The 22007-nt window shown below is 36.5% G+C and overlaps 1 protein-coding gene across 5 annotated transcripts in view; it reads right to left on the bottom strand.

Annotated features, from left to right (window-relative positions):
• The window catches only part of ARSJ (arylsulfatase family member J), a 162434-nt gene that overhangs the window by 79498 nt on the left and 60929 nt on the right, over positions 1-22007 (bottom strand). For 2 of the 5 annotated variants that reach the window (XR_014243802.1, XR_014243804.1), the window contains exons 2-4: positions 17319-18717; positions 12914-13007; positions 7640-7691 (exon numbers count right to left, since the gene is read on the bottom strand). Coding sequence is in view for 1 of the 5 variants with exons in the window: in XM_082389645.1 (XP_082245771.1) it covers positions 17319-18717 (1399 nt within the window). In the remaining 4 variants the exon portion in view is untranslated. Of the gene's footprint in view, positions 7692-12913; positions 13008-16283; positions 18718-22007 lie in introns of those variants that run through there. The other 3 variants (XR_014243805.1, XR_014243803.1, XM_082389645.1) reach the window with 3 other exon arrangements.

Consider the following 22007-nt stretch of genomic DNA (forward strand, 5'->3'; position numbering starts at 1 on the left):
CAATATCAAATTCAGGAAACTCAATGAATCCCAAGGAGGTAAATAAAAACAAACATACACCTAGACATAGTGAAATTAAGATATTAATGAAGAAGAAGAGATATTTAAAGTATTAGTAAAATAGAATAATCACAAAAGATGAACAATTAGATTAAAAATTGATTACTCAGCAGTAGAAACTGAAGCCAGAAAACAGTGAAATAATATATTCTAAATACTGAGAGAAAATAATCGGTACCATAGAATTACAGATGAAGCAGAACTTTCTTTTACAAATGAGATGTACATAGGTATTTTACATAAGAAAAAGAATACAAGTTACTGGTTGTTAATATGAAGTCTTATCTACTTTAGAATATAAATCTTGTAATCAGTATAAGCTCTCCTTTCCCCAGAGTCCAGTGACTTGGAAATTGTGCTTAATGATGGGAGTGGAAAAAAAAACTCTCATAACCTGTGTCTTTTCAAGCCCTTCGTCCACTGGTGTTGAGGCAGGGAGGAAGAGTCAAAATGTGTAAATACGCAACTGCCTGTGGATAATTGACTGACATTTACTTTGTTAGCTGAAACTGCTCTCCCATCACTTAAACTAATCCTCCACGGGTGGATTGCTCTTCACTTTCTGTCACTTGCAGCTACTTCTCTGTGGTAGGCATCTAAGTGCTGGTTTTCTAATGGGCAGATATTTGCTAGTTCTTTGAAGGGCTCTAAGGGACTCTTACCCTTTGTAGTCCGGCTTGGGAAAGTCAGCTGATGCTTAACCAACTATTATCCCTCATTTCTGCCAAGGGAAGTTTGCTTCATTACCTCTTGTGGTTGGGGATTCCTATCCTAGTTTGTAGGTCTCTTAGGGAGTGCTAGTAAAATAACTCAATGTCTAACCTACACTCACAGTGACTGTGGGAAACAAAGATATCCTTTTCACACCACACAGTGGGAGTACAGGCTGTGCCCCCTTGTGGTTCTCTCCTCATTATGTCTCTTGCCCTTCTCTTCTCTCATCAGCAGCTTTAAATCTAGGATACCAAATGCTCTGCTGGTTCAGTAGCTTAGTAGCTCATAGTTTTTTGATCTTAGAATTTGACATTACTTGACATTAGAATGTGGATTTGGGCACTAATTCTGGGAAAATAGGAAGATATGCTTGCATTACTCGATGTTAGACTGTGGACCCTAAGGCATTAATCCTGGGACAGTAAGAAAGTTTTCAACTGGTGCTCTGCCAACACCATGTTATAACAACATATCATCAAAGACAGAAATTGTCTTTTGCATAAATATTATGCAAACATCATTGAAGATCATTGAATTCTCTGCACTACATTAGAAATTAATGTTTGTAGTGATACAATACAAGTTTTAAAATACGGGCAACTGTGGTTTTTGGTGATAACAGCAAACTATAAATAGCATTAGAAATACACAATGAAGGTAAAGTATGTGCAGGTAAATATGGATAAGAAATCATTGTGGTTTTCAGAATTGTCCAGAATGAATAGTATATAGAGCTACTCAACCTGAGAACTTTCAGGGTACTAATTTCCTTTATAAATTCAATTTCATACTTCTGAGACTTATTCTGACTCCTAAACTACATAACACTTTGAAACTCATTTTCTATTCTCATTTCTATTCCCTCTATTCTTAGTCAGATTAGTACAGTAATAATAAAAAAGTTGGGTGACTATGCAAAATGTTTTAATCTAGTCTTTCTACAAGTTAGTATAAGAAAAAGGCAAGTTCTTTCTACCCAGAATATTCGGCCAAGGTATAATTAAATGAAAAGTTGAGCCAAGGCCCTGCCTTCTCATCTGATGGTCAAAGATCAGTTGAGTTTGTTTTTATTTAATATTTATTTCTTTATAAATTCTTACTGATTTTATACTAACAGTTATTTTCAGACTTTTGTCCTTCAAGAAAAACTCAAATCCCTGTCACGTCTAGCCTCTTTCAAAGCCATTATATTTCTTTAGGGAAAAAACAATTTAAGAAATCCTAACTTAAAGGTATGACAATAGGCTTATCCATTGATACGCTTCTTAATAATTAAAAAGCAAAGAGTAGTTGTAATGAATGAAGATTGATTCTGATGTAATGCTCAGCATATGTCTATGAATGAATTTAGCACACTTGTAGTTGATGTAATTAGGAGAAATGACAGCTCTTAGAAACACAGCTAAGGCTTATGAACTGACTCTTTTCTGATGCAACACCTTGAGCTCTCTAGGGAGACTTGATCACAAACATCTGCATCATATGAATGGCAGCTGGCTGAATGAAATTTGGCAATAATTGGTCTGTCCCTAATGTTTCCTTATACAGTTAAAATAAAGAGCAATACTTTTCATAAATCCACAAAGCCACACTCTGAAAAAAAAAGAAATAATTTTTAAAAAATTTCATTTTATGGAAGAAATATATCTTCAAGATATATTCTCAGAACTTCATTTTGGAAATATCTGTTACCTTATAATGATTCAAAACAAACATAAATGAAATGGTTCCCTCATTTACTATTTTTAAAAAGTAATTAACTGGTTAACATGCATAAGAAAGAATATGTCCTCTGACCTCTTTCCCAAGCCACCTATTTAAAAATCTTATGATTTATAGAAAAGAACTAACCTTAATTAAAGTTCCTTAAGTTGCATTCTTCAGTTTTGAATATATGAGAGGAAAAGGCAGAATATTTTATTGGCAAGAACTATTGTTTCTGATTGTCCCTTCTTTTTGAGAAAACTCTACTACTGCGAATGATTTGTTTCAATATGCTAAGAAAAATTGCTGTTATGAAGTTTCACTTTTGTAAGCTATTTTTGCCCTTTTAACATTTTCATCATTTTGAATAAGCTAAAATATTATATTTCATTACGTTATTTGTGAACATACTTTTCTCTTCCAATATTCAATATGCGTTAATGATGCAAGCAGACACTTCTTGGGTCCTCTGGTGTCACTCTTCCTGCCTCTTATAATCACATGGAATAGTCTAATGTATAATCTAATGTCAACATTATGGCTTCTGATATTCTTTTTCTCTAAAATATTCCAGAACTTCTTGAAATATAGATGACTCTACCTCATAAGATTGGAAAAATAAGAATGGGTTTGACATATCTTAATGTTATCAAAAACAAGGATGCTTTCAGAAATATCTGAGGTAGTATGAAAAAAGGCAAAGAGGGTGGTTTGTGAGAAGTCTTCCCATGCCCAGGATATCAAATTTAACATCAAAAACATCAAAAATCAAAAGGGAAAAAAATGATTACAGTTGATTTGACCATGTTAAGTATGTTAAAGAAGACATGATTCTGTGATGAAACTAAAACAGCACAAGTTAAAAAGTGGTTGTAATGCTCATATAGGCTTCCACTGATTCTATAAAAATGCAATATATTAACCTCAATTATTTGAGACATACACTGAAGTTTTGATCAAATATAAGCTTTTAAATTACAGAAGTTGATCCCTCTTTACTTTTTTAATGGAGATAAAAATTCTGAGACAGACATATGTAAAAGATGGGAAAACTTTCTCACTTTCAAGGTGGGGAAATGTATTTGAGTTAGTCGGTAAAAACAAAATGTCAGCGAATCAAAGGAAAAGAGTATAGATCAACAAGACCCTGTAAAAAACAGGAAAAATAATAAGCGGGAAACTACAAAACGCTTGCATTTTAATAACACAAAAGTGAGGCCAACCAAGAATACAGAAGGAATTTGACCAGGTAACATCTGTTTTAAGGAAACAAATTGTGCATTTAGGTTGCCCTGGCAGCAGGTGTGTCTTCTTATGCCAAGACATTATAATGAGAAAATCACATGAACTTAAAGTGAATTACAAATAGAGGTGGCCCTATCTTCCTTGGAAATAGGTTTGGAAAAAGAGTTTGGAACAGGTGTATGCCATCAGCTAAAGATGAAATCATGAGAGGGAAAATTTGAATGATGTCCCAGGGGGAGAAGTTGAGCCTGTATTCTCACAAGCTTCTGAGTGTGGCACAAACCTGTTGTTTTTTCCTACTGATTTCAGTTGAAGTCAGGGAAAATAAATAATGTACACACCTATTCACATCATAAGAATCATTGCTGGGAAGGAACCTTGGACTGGGAAACTGTGGAAGGTCATTTTTCTGGTTGTCTGTGTAAGGTGGTTTTGGACCCAAACTACTGTAGCAGTCTGGGCTCTGGGCGACACTCCTGGCTCTAATGAACACACGGAGTCTGGATGTGTCTCTCGCATATAATGATTCCACTTTTGTTAGATTTCTATCAATAACAGAAACACAGTGTTTTTTGAGTCTACCACATTCCACTGAAGGCAGCACTAGTACTAGAAAGTTCTTGCTTATATTGAACTAACACTTGCCTCTCAGTAATTTCAGTCTGTTAGTCCTAGGTTTGCTTTAGAGAGTCACCTATGCAGTTTTAAAAACATTTTAATCTAGTCATGAGCTCTAATGAGTGAGTTTAAGCTAATGCCTCTTTTTAAAAAAATTAATTAATTAAAAAAATTAATTAATTAATATTTTTTTGGCTGTGTTTGGTCTTCATTGCTGCGTGCGGGCTGTCTCTAGTTTCAGTGAGTGGGGGCTACTCTTCACTGTGGTGAGCGGGCTTCTCGTTGCGGTGGCTTCTCTTGTTGTGGAGCATGGGCTCGAGGCACGCGAGCTTCAGTACTTGTGGTTCACCGGCTCTAGAGCGCAGGCTCAGTAGTTGTGGTGCAGGGGCTTAGTGGCTCCGCGGCATGTGGGATCTTCCCCGACCGGGGCTCGAACCTGTGTGCCCTGCATTGGCAGGCGGATTCTTAACCACTGCGCCACCAGGGAAGTCCCGATAACGCCTCTTAAAATGTGCTTAACAATGATACGCCTCCTAGTAATGTACTTCTGTTATTAACCATAATAAATAAGAAGAATATACTTCTCTTATTTACAATAATGATAATAATATTATGATTTGTTATTATGTACACATCACTTTATATTTTATAAACAAATAGGAACAGCAACATTCCCTGCGTGTGGGTCTCTCCAGGCTGGAGAATAAGTGTGATGTACTGAAAGGAGAAGAGTGGTTGAACTCATCATTTGACTGATTTCAGACTTTTTATTGTTTAATGTTCTGTTAACTACCTATAGCTAAAGGATGAGATGAGACTCAGATGAGACTCCTGAGGGATTTGTCAAGCTCAAGGAAATTAGTGACATCTATTTTTAAACATTATGATCTGTGAAAAATCAGTTTTGCCTTTTACTGTCTTACTTTGATTTAGTCCAAACTTCTCTTTTTGTAGGAAATTAAGGCCCTGTACGAATGGTTGGTCTACGAGAACACAGCTTTCCTACAAAGTTCTCATGTTTTTCATCTTGCAAAACCCCCAAAAAACCAAAAAATTAAAGAACTGGATCTGAGTAATAATTTTTTTGTGTTTTTTCTCTGTAGAGGACATACACCAGCAATGTGAAGCTTCTAGCTACCTATTTTTCTTCCACTTATGTATCAAGATTGGTTTTCTCATTCAGAGAAGGCAGTAAAATAAATAAAATGAAGTTACCAACGTTTTTATGAAATAAACATTTCTTCTCTTTTCACATACAATTATAGGAAGTTCATTTAGTAACACTGGTTAAATGTTTGATTCCTGGAGAACTTCTAAGATGACACATATTGTGAATGTGAGGTGAGAACAGGTGAATGATTTTAGCATGGCAAATTCGGTCATATTGCTCATTATTTATAAGATACACTCAATCTTAAAGGATACTTCAAGGTTTTAAAATAGTAAGACTATCAGTAGTACATTTTGTAAGATAAAGAGATATTAGAACATTTGAACAATAGTTGAAATCTATTTGTTCAAGTTCCTTCACTCCTTGAAATTGAGATAATAGACTTTGGAAGTCAGATTTCAGAAATTTACATTTTGCATGTAAATAGTATACAAAATACTTTTTTAGTATAAGAGGAAAGGCAAGTAATGATCGGGAAAATTTTCAAGGATTTACTTAGCAGTATTTCACAAGCATGTACGGCATCAAAATCAGCTGATGAAATGTCTCAGCTCAAAGGCATCTTACAAAGACATTTTAAAGACGTCAAAAGAGAAAGATGTTATAAAGCGCAAATAAATTAAGAAGTAAATTAGCGTTAATAACAAATTATAAGGAAATTAGAATATTTCCATATTGACCCAAAATTTAAGAATTTTAAAGGAAACAAAATAATTCATGGTGGAAAAAATAGTCAAATGATGTTTAGAGGGAAAAGGAGGACTACAATGTATTAATAATCTGAAGTTTATTGAAACCATAACTGTTTTTAATAGGAAGGTTTAGGTGAAATTTAGACGTAGAACTAGGTAATTCATAAAATAACTATGGTTTCTTTAAATTTATCAGTCAATTTAAGACAGTTTAGAATAATTCAAAATATATTCTACTGAAATTATCCCATAACACAGCCTATTAGGTAATTTGACAAATGCGTCATGCTGGAAGTTAGTAGGATATAATTTAATAAACTACTTCTTGCTGGAAAGAATTAACGCAGTTTAATAGAAAATGGTGATTCATCTTTTTGTTCATAAGTACTTAAATCTTACATTGATTTTACTTACAAAAATGATAATAAATATAAAAATATTGATAATTCAGACAAACAAATATTTAACAATTCATAATCTATAAAGCAGAGACTTGCTTATAGTTTTATTATGCAGGGTAATAATGTGAATCCACTTAAAACTAGTTAATATCCTGTTAGTATAAGCCTTTTTCCACTAGAAAATATAACAAGACAAATTTTTGAGCTGCAAATACATTTCCTCATTTAATGGCCAGTAATAGCTATAATTGGTTCTGGAACCATAATTCAAGCAAACATTATACGATTATATGATTATAATTAAACATACAAATATATACACAAAGATATTTGTAAATCTGGCAATAGTAAATAAAGTTATCTTTTTTGAATATCATTACTACCTTTGACTGTAGGTAAAAATACAAATTTCAATCAGTAGTCTTTGTCACTCTTAGATTAGGTTGGAACATAAGTGGCAATTTGGAATAGCATATGCTAACGTGAAAGTTTGCTCAAAGACTTTTTTAAAGATAGGTGCACAGAACTAACATAAGTTAATATTAAATTTCAGCAAGTGGGTTTGTTTAGATTTTAGAGATAGTAAATACAATATATTTATTGAAAAATGGGGAAGGAAAGGTAAGCATGAGAAAGGGAAAAGAGCCAAAGAGGAGTGGGAGATAGACAAATAGGCAGAAGAAAGAGTGGCAGTGGTGGAGTGGGGCAGGGCAGAGAAGCAGAAGGATAGTCACTGCTAAGATGAGAATGACAGAGAGAGATTTGAGGGGAATTCTCATTTTCTTAGTAGAGTGTCATATAATCAGAAAGCCATACACGCATATACGCATGCCTTTTTACTTCAGTTTATATTTATTAGCAATTTTGGTTAGAATTAAGTTTTAATTGTGATTATTAGACATGAATCAGTTGTGAATGAAATGTATATACAGATTTAATTGCACTTACCATTCAATATATCATTCACATTGCCTCAGTTTCATGATTTAATTTTAAAGGACATAGATTTAAATAATTAAAAATTAGTTACATACCGCTTCAGCCAGTTGAAAGAAACCTGATGGCATGACACCTGGTGGCAGTCATCTGTAACATGTAATTGGAGAGATGTTTATTTCGGTTCCACTAATTTCCACATGCTAGTTAACATGGTAGAAAAATGATTAAAATATCGAGTGATGGGCTTCCCTGGTGGCGCAGTGGTTGAGAATCTGCCTGCCAATGCAGGGGACATGAGTTCGAGCCCTGGTCTGGGAGGATCCCACATGTCGTGGAGCAACTAGGCCCGTGAGCCACAACTACTGAGCCTGTGCGACAGGAGCCTGTGCTCCGCAACAAGAGAGGCCGCGATAGTGAGAGGCCCGCGCACCGCGATGAAGAGTGGCCCCCGCTTGCCACAACTAGAGAAAGCCCTCGCACAGAAACGAAGACCCAACACAGCCAAAAATAAATAAATAAATAAATAAATAAAAATTTAAAATAATACATACACTTTATAAAAAACAAAAATGAGTGATTACATTAGGCCTTTTTTGTTCTGTGTTGAATGTTAATTAAATACTACAGTGTGCAAGACACTTTACTAGGTATGTAATGGTTTTATTACTGGTTTTGGGTAAATATCTGGGAGTGGAATTGCTGTGTCATAGGGTAAGCACGTAGTAGACATTCGTACTGTCAACCAAAATAAAATAACGCAGGAGGCTGCAGATAAGAAAAGAGTTTATTTGGGGTCTTAATGAAACCATATACAACACCCTATGTCCCCATCTTTTGAAATAAAAGGCTTTTCGTTTAGTCTCTCAGGTTTTCCCTGAGTCTCAAAAGCTGGTTCAAGAGTTAATGATCAAATGGAACAAGATACAAAGCCCAGAGATAAACCCACGCATCTATGGTCAACTAATCTATGACAAAGGAGGCAAAGATATACAATGGAGAAAAGACAGTCTCTTCAGTAAGTGGTGCTGGGAAAACTGGACAGCTACATGTAAAAGAATGAAATTAGAACACTCCCTAACACCATACACAAAAATAAACTCAAAATGGATTCGAGACCTAAATGTAAGACCGGACACTATAAAACTCTTAGAGGAAAACATAGGAAGAACACTCTTTGACATAAATCACAGCAAGATCTTTTTTGATCCACCTCCTAGAGTAATGGAATTAAAAACAAAAAATAAATAAATGGGACCTAATGAAACTTCAAAGCTTTTGCACAGCAAAGGAAACCATAAACAAGACGAAAAGACAACCCTCAGAATGGGAGAAAATATTTGCAAACGAATCAACGGACAAAGGATTAATCTCCAAAATATATAAACAGGTCATGCAGCTCAATATTAAAGAAACAAACAACCCAATCCAAAAATGGGCAGAAGACCTAAATAGACATTTCTCCAAAGAAGACATACAGATGGCCAAGAAGCACATGAAAAGCTGCTCAACATCACTAATTATTAGAGAAATGCAAATCAAAACTACAATGAGGTATCACCTCACACCAGTTAGAATGGGCATCATCAGAAAATCTACAAACAACAAATGCTGGAGAGGGTGTGGAGAAAAGGGAACCCTCTTGCACTGTTGGTGGGAATGTAAATTGATACAGCCACTATGGAGAACAGTATGGAGGTTCCTCAAAAAACTAAAAATAGAATTACCATATGACCCAGCAATCCCACTACTGGGCATATACCCAGAGAAAACCATAATTCAAAAAAACACATGCACCCCAATGTTCATTGCAGCACTATTTACAGTAACCAGGTCATGGAAGCAACCTAAATGCCCATCGACAGATGAATGGATAAAGAAGTTGTGGTACATACATACAATGGAGTATTACTCAGCCATAAAAAGGAACAAAATTGAGTCATTTGTTGAGACATGGATGGATCTAGAGACTGTCTTACAGAGTGAAGTAAGTCAGAAAGAGAAAAACAAATATCGTATATTAACGCATATATGTGGAACCTAGAAAAATGGTACAGATGAACCAGTTTGCAGGGCAGAAGTTGAGACCCAGGTGTAGAGAAAAAACGTACAGACACCAAGAGGGGAAAACCGCGGTGGGGTGGGGATGGTGGTGTGCTGAATTGGGTGATTGGGATTGACATGTATACACTGATGTGTATAAAATTGATGAGTAATAAGAACCTGCAGTAGAGACAAACAAACAAACAAACAAACAAAAACGACTAATACTAAACTTTATTTGGGTTATTTGTATGGAAATATGTTAATATAAATGTTTCAGACATTACATGAAATTTCTAAAAATCTTATATGTTCTGGTATAATGTTATAAGTCATAATTCTAGTTATTACTTTAAAATGTATATCTCAGAAATAAAAAAAAATAAAGAGTTAATGATCAGCAAATGTGAAGATGCAGAAACAAAGAATAGCTGTTGAGCTGGGAAACTGGTAACAATTTAGACGATAAGTCAGCCACATAGCAGAGTCACTGAACTCCCAGTTCCCTCAGAGATATAAAGGTCTGACACACATTCCAAAGTTGTTTTTACAGGAACTAGACCCCTACCAGATGAAAATTGCTGACCAAAAGCATGTAGACCCCAGACCAGTTGAAACCAGAAGATTGATGATGCTGGAAACTTCACCTTGATGTCAACCAGTCCTGGAACTGAGCACAAGCTAATCAGGCACCTGCAGCCCTCTCCCTCACACTGCCTTTGAAAACCCTTCCCCGGAAGCCACTGGGGAGTTCAGGTCTTTTGAGCCTGAGCTGCGCATTTTCCTTGCTTGGTGCCCTGCAAATAAACATTACTTTCCTTCACCACAACCCGGTGCCAGCATATTGGCTTTGCTGAGCTTAAGACCCAAGTCCAGACTCAGTAACATTATGAATTGCGGTTCGGGAGACACAGATTCTGGTAACCCTGAAGGAGGGAAACTGGTGCAGTCACTATACTCAGTAATGACAATGACAATGACAATGACTCTGATCTCTGTTCTGGAAGCTTCATGGTTGCTTTTGGGATAACAATGAAGAAATATAGAGAGTAAAAATGTATCAATTTTGCTGACAAAGATGGGTTCCTGTTTGAAACATGGTTTGCTGAGAGAGACAAAGGAGATCCTCACAGGCTGACAGGATTTGAGAGAAGTCCACAGAAACCAGTAGCAGACATGTTGAAAGGACTGAGACATTTGTTGGCTGAGGACTGGGAGGTAGGATTGGAACGAGCAGTCTAAATGGTGCTTTTGGTTTTGGCTTTCTATTCCAGGCAAGGGAAGAAAGGGTCCAGGCATTCCCGAAATTGGGCTGTGGGTGGTAGAGAATGTTAGAAGTCTCTGTTGCTCTCTCCTCTATGCTACATGAGAAAGAGCAGGAATTCCCAAAGGTAAGAAACAATACAGAGAAAGCATTAATTAGATCCCCAAACTGAAGCAAGTCTTTGGGCTTTGCAGTTGTTGAGCTGTTTGAACCTGAAAGGAGATATAGCTCACTTATTCATGCAGAAACACTTTATCTGCTTCCCGCAATGGCCCACGCCCCTTCTACCTTGATCTTGACTGACTTAAGTTTAGGGGTAGTGCTCAGGGCTTCTTGTCACCAGCAGATGGGGGTAGCTCTACACACCCATCCCTTTACGCCAGGGAACTTCAGGAGGGGAGGGATTTAAATGTTAATAATCTGTTGGACACAGGTGTCTATGTGCCTAGTTCTGGGGCAGGAAGGGGTGTGGGACTCAGTGATGGACAATAAAGGAACAAAGAATGTAAAATGTGAAGCCATGGTTCTATGTGAGAGAACATAAAGAAACAGTCCAGTCACAGCCCAGGTGCTGGGAAGTACACAGGCATGGAGTCAAAGAAAAAAAGAAGGGAAGAACCTCTCTACTTATCCCCCTCACCTACACTGTCACTGCAGCCACTTCTCCCAGCAGGGAGATAATAGCTTACCCTGGCATCTGTGACTGTAATCTTTGAAATGCTAAGTTAACTCTTAGGGCTTTGAGCAAAACTTGAAGAAAAGAAAAACAAGTTTAATAAATAGACTGTATTTTTTATTTTTACATATGCATGGGCACCTTCACAGGAAAATGAAGACCCAAAGAAGCAATCAGAGCTGGATGCTTATGTCCTGGGTTGGACAAGGGATAGTAAACTGTGAGGATGTGACAAGGCAAAGGGGTTTGGGCCAGGGCAGTGAATTGTGGAAAAGTGACTAGAAAGATGAAGGTTAGTTTAACAAGTTCTTTTGTACAGATTTCTCTCAGCTTTGACTTCCCATCTCTGGTGATAAGAATGTCTTCTTTCCTCCTGATACAGAGAGGGCACCTTTCACCTGGGATTTTTATCTCCTCCTTTCAGGAAGAAAAAGGAAGGTCAAAGTGGCCTGCTTGATCTGCTATTTTTAAGGTGCCTTTAACTCACTCAAAATAACCAATATTCCAAGGGGGCATATTTTGGGATGACATGCTCTGAACCCCTACATTTTGTTGCTGTTAAGTCTGAATGTGTAGTAGGAATTATGTGGTGTTATATGCTTATAATTCCCTACCTTCTTGATGCTAGAGACGGTTGATTATTCCAATCAGGGAAAACTTAAAAGAGAGAAATGTTAGTGGGACATGTATTAGAGACAGAATGAGTCTCCATGACTGATGAGTTATGCTATCACTTTTGTTGAAAAGGAGCCTCTGGAAGTTCTGGTGATGGTGACATGAGAAGATACAGTTTCAGATTATTAAGTAAAATCAAGGTTTTATTTTTTCAACCTTTGTTATGAAAATATTCTTTCTCACAGTTGTTTAGAATTGAGATGTTCAGTCGAAAGTAATCCCCAGTCATTCACAACTCTTAAGGCTGAAGAAACCTTAATTATTAAAGTATTGTTTCCAGAGCATTAATATGTCATATTAAAAATTGTTTTTGGATATTTATTTTGAAAGATAAATTTGACTTTTATTTGATTCATTAGATAAGATGCCCTCCATTTATAATTAACAGCTAAAGAATTTCTGCAGAGAATGAATACACAGACATTTTAATGAGCATATGTTATTTTCTTGGACCTCTTAAGTTGGTGGGATTGATTTTATCCAAAATTGTATAACTCAATTGACAAAGAATATTATAGCATTGTAGTACATTTGAGAGGAAGGAAATTTCAAATCATAGATATGAAATGGAAAGTTAAGTAAATATGTTCAAGTCTACCTAACTCCCACGGACAACATTTTCATGTCGTGTGTTTTATAGTGTCATATCTAATAAATGAATCAATGGATTTCACAGAGATGCTACAACCAATAAAACACTTAAGAAAAACTTACCTTTAAAGAAACAGAATTCTTTCTTTGCCAAATTGGAGAGCTTCGTAATAAGATACCCAAGGATGTGAGATATAGTCCATTTGGCTTCATAATTCTGTGAAGACACAGAGGTTTATTTGCTATTTATATTTTTCCCTTCTATGGCTTGCTACAAAAATTATTCACAATTTAATCCCCATTTCTCCTTTCTGGAAACTCTCATTTATACTGTATTCTGTTACATTCAAAGTAGTGTTAGAATAATTATGTTGTACTCTGTTAGGTAATAAAGATAAAATTTGCTCTCAGAATTGTATGATTTTTGCTTGGTTTTTGCTGCTAACACTCTGTTCCTATAACTATACATTATTCGAGTTAGTTTTTTCTAATGCTAGAAATTTCTTCATTTCACAACAATGCTATTATTATGAGGAATGGTATTAGGGATGATTAGTTCTATTTTTCAACAGTGAAATTCCTCTACAACTGTGGAAAGTGGAAACCCAAGCAAATGTAGCTGAACATATGGATATTTGTGATTATCTTATCTATTCATGCAAAAAATAAATATATATTGAACACTGACTAGGAGCCAGGCATTGGTTTACATACTGGCAATACAGATGTAGATAGAGCAGACATAAACTATTTTTGTTAAGAAGCTTACACTCCAGTGGGAAGAGCCAGAGAATAAATAAAATATGTAAGTAAAATATGAAATATATTAAAGGGTGATAAGTCTATGGAGAAGGATCAAGTAGGGGAAGAGAGTGGAGGAGAGGAGGGTGTGTTTGGTTATCTGACTAACGGCTGTGTCTCCCAGGACATGCAGACAACCCGAAAACAGGGACTCTGTCTGCTGTTGCTAGTCACCATATCACAGCGTTTATCATGTGTGGCACTTACCAAGTGTTGAATAAATGGATGGGTAAACTTGGTGTTGAATAAGTCCTCCCCTTGTCCTGATCTACTCTTTCTTTTCCACACTACTTTATATAGTATATAATTTATTTATTTATGTTTATTACCTATTGTTTGCACCACTCGGCTAGAATGTCACCTGCACAAGCAATAAGAATTTTTATCCATTTCGTTCACTGATGGATTTCAAGCACCAAGAACACTGCCTGCCAAGCAGGCAGTAGGATTTAACAAAAATCTGTAGAACGAATGAATTTTAATAAGTAATTTCGCTAAGAGGAAACAATGAAATTACTAACTTCTGACACAAGAATTTTGTTTGCTGCTTCTGGCAAGCCAGTTTATTCCTGCCAACAACACACATTCTGATGGCTACTGACGAATTCACAGTGTATGTACTCAAAAATCCCAGGAATAAAATGCTTAAGAAGCTAATCCTGATGCCAAATTCATGTACCTTGGAATAGCAAATGTTACAATGTATTAACTATCTACTCATTCAATTATCAAAGGGACAGTTTCTCCTCTATTCTTAAGATTCTTAAAAGGGAAAAGTGAGGGAAAAGTATGTAAATACATATGAAACAAGACTTGACAGCCATGGTGTGGATGTTTTTCACTGATTGAAAGGTACCACAGAGTTTTGTTTGTTTTGTCATTTGAATAAAATGATTTAGATTCTTTCCCATCCAGGACACATAAGCCACATCCACAATTTATTTTCTGACAAAGCTAGGGGCATACTTATATTTCAATCCAGGGGTTTCCTTTGGTATCCTAATAAAAGGATCAGAGGTTTTAAAGTGGTGCCATTTACACTTGAAAAAGCCACGGGCAACTCTCAGGTTGCAAAAGAAATGCAACCTGAGAATCACAGTTCAGGAAAATGACACCTGAGAATAAAGGCCCCACGTGAACATAGTTTTAATGGTTAAGGCATAAAAGTCAAGTGCAGAGTATTTTCCTCCCTGGACATCTTGAAACACCTAGTGATTTGTTGACAGCATTTTGGAAACATTTCTGTTCATTATTCATAGATGACTATTGTTTTAGATTTTAGTTTCTTAAGGGCAAGACAGAGACTTCTCCTAAATTGCCTACCCAGAGTCATGGGGGGGCGGGCAGGTACTCTCCTAAAAATAGTAAATAACATCCTTGAAGTCATTTCCAGGTAGAAAACTGTGGGCTAATTTATTTTCATTGAGAAAGTTATGGTCATTTACAGAGAATTTAAAATCACACCATATTACGTAATATCTACTGGGCTCAAATGTGAGTTAATTTTCATGATCCTAATTTGCCTCTTTGCTCCTTTTTGTTTTGCTAGGGATTTCTAGAAGATTCTATGTTTACACTAAAAATTTCTGAGGTCTGTTCCATATTTTGCCTAGTCCTGTGTAATGTGGTATAGACAAGGGTTTTATGGTGAAATAAATTAGAAAACACTATATAAAAATTTCCTTCTGTTAGAGATTTACAAGGCAAGCTAGGATTTAAAAAACTGTAAGAAAGTCTGCGTAAATTGACCCCTTTAACCTTGTTTAACTCCACATATCCTGAACTCATTTTTCCTCAGAACTCTTTTTTAATGTAATAATAACTATCTTTCGAATTATAAGATACTATCTATTTTATGACACCTCATTAATTTATGTGCCACTAAGAGAGGAAAACACTGACAGTATGCCTTTGATTTTTAAGACCCACTTAAATATACAGTTGACAAAACACAAACTCAGGAAATAGTACTTAATCCTATATAATGAAATGGAGATATATATTCTAGAACTGAAATATTAAAATTTTTAAATATTAAATTATTTTTGTCCATTTTAGTAATTTTGGTAAGTCTATCGATTCTTTTATAGATTTCCATGAACTGTGAGAAGATATCCTCTGAATTCTGATATAAATGTATTTAATAGTATGCTACCATACTGCCACGTACATTTCTTTAATCACAATTGTAACTTCACATATCACAGTTCTAGCTCTCTGTGATTTTTCGAGTGTAAACTATGAGACTTACAGGCAGTATTAGGAGAGGGCACCTTAAAGAAAACTCCAGGGCCAACAGGAACCACATCAACCTGTCCTCACTGATCACCCATGATAAACTTCATTACAGATCACGTTCCTTTAATCCTCCTCATGGCGTTTGCATGCGTGAGTTTCAAATTCGAGTTTTAACAACGCCAGGTAGGATCCATATCTTCATTTCTCTGTATCTCCCCACCACGTCCACTTTGTATAAGAGTAGGGTCATTACAAACCTTATTTATTAACAAGAGAACACTTTTCTCCATGCAGTGGCCAAGTGGAAATATCTCTTACTTGCAAAATCCATATTATATTACTATGGTTGTTAGCAAATCATACCTTCATTTGCCTATTTGTAAAGATTTTTGTTTGTTAAAATGAATAATATAATTCTATATAGATGTTAAATCAGAAAAGCCACACAATCTGCTGGTGCTATAAAATACGTCATTTTAATAATTAAGATACATAAATAAAGTGTTTTTGACAGAAACAATAAAGTTGTCTCTCAATTCTGTACAAACACTGAATTTCCAAGTAATTTGTAAGGAATATATTCATCCTATTACATTCAAAATAATGGTTGAACAATGATGATTATCATTTTTTTCTTTTTATATTCTATGAATTCACACACTAGTAATACAGTATTACAGTGCTTGATAATCTTGATAATATGAAATAAAATTCTTCTAATGGTATGTAGAAAATAAAAATAAAATAATTAAAAGTCATTTGTATAACTTTTTATGAAAACAAAATAATTAATATTTTTTCTGTAAAAATAAATTATGTACTTTATTCTGAAACATCATTCTATTAAAGTGTTTCGAAAATAGTTACATTCACGTTTTGGCAGTGTGCTCAAACATTTGCCATTCCCTTATGCATGATAAAGTGAGGTGCAAGCTGTTCACATGTGAGAAAAACAGCTTATTTTCACAGGAAAGGAAATGATATATGAAATAGAATTAATTAAAAAAACCCAAGTGTCCTATGACAGAGATACAAAAATTCACTAAGAAAAAAATGTTTTTCAAGGCCTTTGAGGTGATGCAACCTTTGACTACACTTCATCAAAGGTGGTTTTTAATCATGCTGCCCTGTAACTTCCATCAAAGTAGCGTGTCCATCAACCGCAGGTTACAGTCTAATGTTATAATTTAAAGCATAGTGTTTGGTCAATTGACTGAAGCACAACAGCTGGACTCGTCACTGACCACCTTTTATAAAGGAGCAAGAGAAACAAACATCTCCTTTCTGCTCCAAGCATGGCTTCCAAGAGTAGCACCATTGGCACTGAGCACAAGCTTTCCAGGTGGCAGAAGTCTCTGGAGTAGCACGACCCGAAAACAGTGATGCTGATGGCAGGGATCCTACTGAGCCAAACATGCTGGTTCACCTAGAAAACTGGGGAAAGACTAAGTACTGATTTAAGTTTAGCCAGACAGGAAAAAATGTGTACCTATCCACGAGGAACGCCCAAGCGGCAATTTGTAAACGAGCCTGCTTTCTGCTGTTTCTTCTTTGTCTTACTTTTCTTCTGCTTTTTCTCAGTCTTATTTTTGCGTAGCTTCTGTTTCTTCTTCTCCTCTTTATACCATGGTCCCCAGACTCCCCCATTGAGCCGAGGGTTACTTCTGGGGTCTTTGGGGGGGTACCTGACAGGCACCGCGGTCTTGTTGAACTGTGAGAGCCTCCGCAGGAGCTGCCTCACGACCCCGGGATACCTGTTAGAAAGGTCCACTCTCTCGTAGGGGTCGGCTGTGATGTTGAACAGCCACACGCTTTTGCCGGTTGACAACGTAATCCGTTCGTTATGCCACCGGTTCGGCCCGAGGTTGCTGAACGACTGAGGGGGCACCCAGTCACTGTAGCCGGGGTTCCCTGTGAGCAGTTTCCAGTGCTGCACTCTGATGGCCGACTGGATGGCAGTGTTCCAGATCCCATAGCCTGCCGCCCAGGAGCCATTTTTCGCCTTGGTATAAATGGGGTCGATGTTGTGCAAAATATCTATTCGGGGAGAACGAAGGCCTTCACTTATGGTCTCCCAGACGTCATAGCCATCCAGTTGAATGTCCTCGTCAATTTGTCCTTCAGCCAGTGAAATCAGAGTGGGGTACCAGTCAGTGATGTGCACAAGCTCCTTACACACCGTTCCCTTGTTTTTCAGAAGTGGGCTGTGCACGAAGCCAACAGCCCGGATCCCCCCTTCCCAGTAGGTTCCTTTGCTACCTCTGAGGGGCCAGTTACTTCCTCCTGCGGTGGGCTGGCCGCCGTTATCTGAAGAGTATATGATAATGCTGTTGTTATAGAAACCGTATGTCTTTAGAGCCAGGGTCACATTGTTGATTGCTTCGTCTAAGCAGGAAAGCATGGCAGCATACCTGCGCCTGTTTATGTTGATAATGGATCTGTAGTGTTCAAAATACCTGCCAGGGGCTTGCAGTGGAGAGTGCACAGCTTGGTAGGCAATATATAAAAATATAGGCTTTCTGGGGTCACGGGAAGCTAAGATTTGTTGCACTCTCTGAGTGTACATATGTGTGGAGTATATGCCATTGTCGTAGTCCCAGGCAGCATTGTCATTTTCGTACAAGTCATAGCCACACATCCTGGGACTGTCACATTTGTAGTGTGTATAGTAATCGCCACTTCCCAAGAGGGAACCAAAAAAGGTATCAAATCCTCTCTTGGTGGGCATACATTCTTTTCTATAAAAACCCAAATGCCATTTTCCAACCATATGTGTTGAATATCCAACCTCTTTCAGCTTCTGAGGTAGGGTTGCATTGTCCAGAGGTAAGCAGTTGGGTTGTGTAGGTCTTATGATAGAATGTTGAAGTCCGGTATGTATCTGATACCTTGACAAAAGAGTAAAAATTGTGTCAGTGCAGGATAAAAGAGAGATTCCACATAAAACAATGATTCTTAAATTAAACAATGTTTCTATGAAGAGAAATGTTACCCCAAATAAAATATGAGCAATTCAGTATATTCTACTGTTGCTCAAAAGTCCTACCCTAATTAGCTACATATTTAACATTTGAAATGCATTTGAATCAGTACTTTTGAAACTAAGTTTTCACCACCTATCTCAAAGTCTTTTTAAAGTTCTTATAACAGAATTAATCTGAATAAACTTTAATCTTTTAATTAATCACATGACATAACAAACTAACATGAGAAAGGAAAGTATATAAATTTCAGAGTGTTTGTAACCGAGCAGGATCCTATGGAGACTTCTCAGGATAGACCCCACCTCCCAGCCCCCTCCCACCGTGCCATGTCCTCTGTCTGCTTCTTGTTCTCAGAAAAACTTTAGCCTCCTAGGCCTTCCCCAAGTTCCAAAGAATAAGTTTAATCAGAGAAGTGAGAAAATGTAGAAACAAAGGAAAACAGTCAAGCAAGACAAAATAATAATAGTTTAGCCATTAAACAAAGTCAAGGGCTTTTAGTTCCTCATCAAGGGCTAGAGATTATATTCTGAGCCATATCTTTGAACTATTTTGTCGATTCTGAAACCCCCACCAGGTGGGAGAAGTTAACTGTATGCTGCCCACAAGCACATAGACCCCAGACTGGTTGGAACCAGAAGGTTGAAGATGTTGACTCCTGGTTACCTCACCACCAACCAATCAGAAGAATGTCTATGAGCTGATCACACACCCCACAACCGTCTCCCTCACTGTGTCTTTAAAAACCTTTCCCTGAAAGCCATTTCAGGGTCTTTTGAGCACTAGCTGCCTAGACTCCTTGCTTGGGGACTGCAGTAAGTGCTGCACTTTCTTTCACCACAACCTGGTGGCAGTAGACTGGCTTTACTGGGCACTGCACACAGGTGAATGGACTCAAGTTTGCTTTGGTAACATGCTGTTGTTATTGTTGTTGTTGTTTTTGGTCTAAGGACCTCACATTAGTTCCTAAATCATTTTCTGAAATAATTTATTTCCACCTGATTAGGAAGAACTAAACATTCATGCAAAAATTATACAAAAATCTCCTGTTTGATTGTCAAAACCTGTTAAATCTCTGTAACGAGAAAGAGAATATTTCTGACTCACAATACACTATTGTTGAAAAGCCATTTTAGAGTAAATCTTTTAGCTAATGCTACAGAAGAATTACATTTTTCCAAAAACAGCAGGAAATGAATCATTTCATATGTTTCCCACAGTGTCTCCTTTTTAAGAAAATTATATTCACTTACAATTTAGTCTAAGAAAACAAGGTAACCCTTTCTATACATTAAAATTAAGCAGTTGTTAATTTCTGGCATTGTTCTCTTCCCAAGGATATTTTGCCAAGGGACTTTTTTCCAGAGAATGGTATGAATTTTCAATTGGGTCAAGATGTGCCCATTAGTTCATGCCATTTTAAAAGTGATTAATATCTATAGTTATTACATAAGTTTAAAAAGACTTTTTAAATAGGAACTATAGAGATTCTGAGAAAATGAAGTTTTCAGAGAGTGTTAGTATAAAAGTAAAAATATTCTTGGAATCAAATTACAAAGAGTGATACTGAGATCAAAAAGAATTTTGTTTTCCAAATTGATTGAACCTGAAAGGTCAACGTATTACACATGTCTTTGGTGAATAGTTCAATTTATTTTTAAATGTTCAAATGATAGTATAATGCAACTGCAAGTTCTTTCAAAGTGTCAACTGCAGTAACAGGCTGATGGTTTCACAGAAGTTGTAGGGATGTCCGGTCACTAACACAAGGCAGCATTCATATGGGTCCTGTCTACACAGCTGATCATTTGGCTATCAAAGTTCACAATTAACACAGTTGCGGTAATTTAAGTAATAAATTCTCGAAGAAATAAGCTTTTTATAAGTATTATTTAGCACTAAATTCATAAAGTGTTATTGCTCTTGATAATTATTGATTCAGTTCAGGATCATTCACTTCTGAAACCACTAATTTTTGTATAAGTACATGACAAGTTGGTAACACCTATCAATATAAACATTGAGGATATTTAAAAAGGAGAAATCTGTATGATGCAAGAATTTGGGGAAGGATTTGTGGGCATGGGTTACTAACTAATTACCTTATGCAGAAAATGTACCTGGCCAGAAATCTACTCAAGTCATTGAACAGCTAACCAATTAAAGTCTTTCTAATTAAATTGGGCATTTTTGCACCTAGTACTAAAGGCAAAGGGAATTGAGGCTTTTGAAATTGTAAAATAGAGAAAATGTTCATACAAAAAGAGTAGGAAAGAAGAGGGCTGCTGCTTTCAGAAGATGGTACAGTGTTAGCAGATAAATAAGAGAGTTCAGCGCTATTAATCAACTATGTGGTTTCTGTCTTCTCCAGAATAGGATGGTTTTCATATTGGAAAATTTAGAATCAACAATATAAATGTTTGGCAGCAGTCCCTAACAAGAGAGAGCTTTTCAGGGCAGCTCCTGCTTAAATGAGTTCAAGCCTGTAGGGCCAAACAGGAGGGAGTATGAGGTAAAATTGCAGGCAAGGGTTAAGGGAATAGGTTTTGGGGTCAGACATAACTGGGTTTGAATTTGCTCGACTGCTTATTAGCTGTGTGACTTTGGGCAGTATTTATCCCCTCTGATCCTCAGCTTCCTCATTTGTAAAACAGGGATAATAATACATATTGGGTTGTGGTAGCATCAAAAGAGAGCACAGAGTCTGGTAAGGAGAGTACATTCAGTAAATGATAGCTTTTATTATTATTATCCCAGAGTTCTGAATCATATGTTACTAACATATTTCTTTAAAGTTTTATAATTTATAGGCCTTATTTCACATGCATTATTGCATTTAGTCCTCATTACAACAGTGAGAAGTAGGATTCTTTACGTTCATTTTATAGATGGAGGATAGAGACATAGAGATGTCCCCCAACTGCCCAGCCTGCCCCACCAGGCTGTGAAACATGTTCCTGAACAACAAGGGCTAAGCCTGATGCTTTCTCTAGTCTCTTTAAGAGTTAATTCCACTACTTCTTGAAAAATCAAGGAGCAGAGCAAAGATGCCACGTCAGTCTTGAGAAGTGAATCCGTTCTAACTTTCTAATTAAAGATAGAAAGAATTTATCAACCAAATAGTGAGGCTTATGCTGATCCCCCAAAATTTTGAGAACAACTTTTTAAGTAGATCATTTGTGAGCATTAAACAAACA

This window comes from Balaenoptera borealis (assembly GCF_965194805.1).
Source record: "Balaenoptera borealis genome assembly, chromosome: 4".
Lineage (NCBI taxonomy): Eukaryota > Metazoa > Chordata > Mammalia > Artiodactyla > Balaenopteridae > Balaenoptera > Balaenoptera borealis.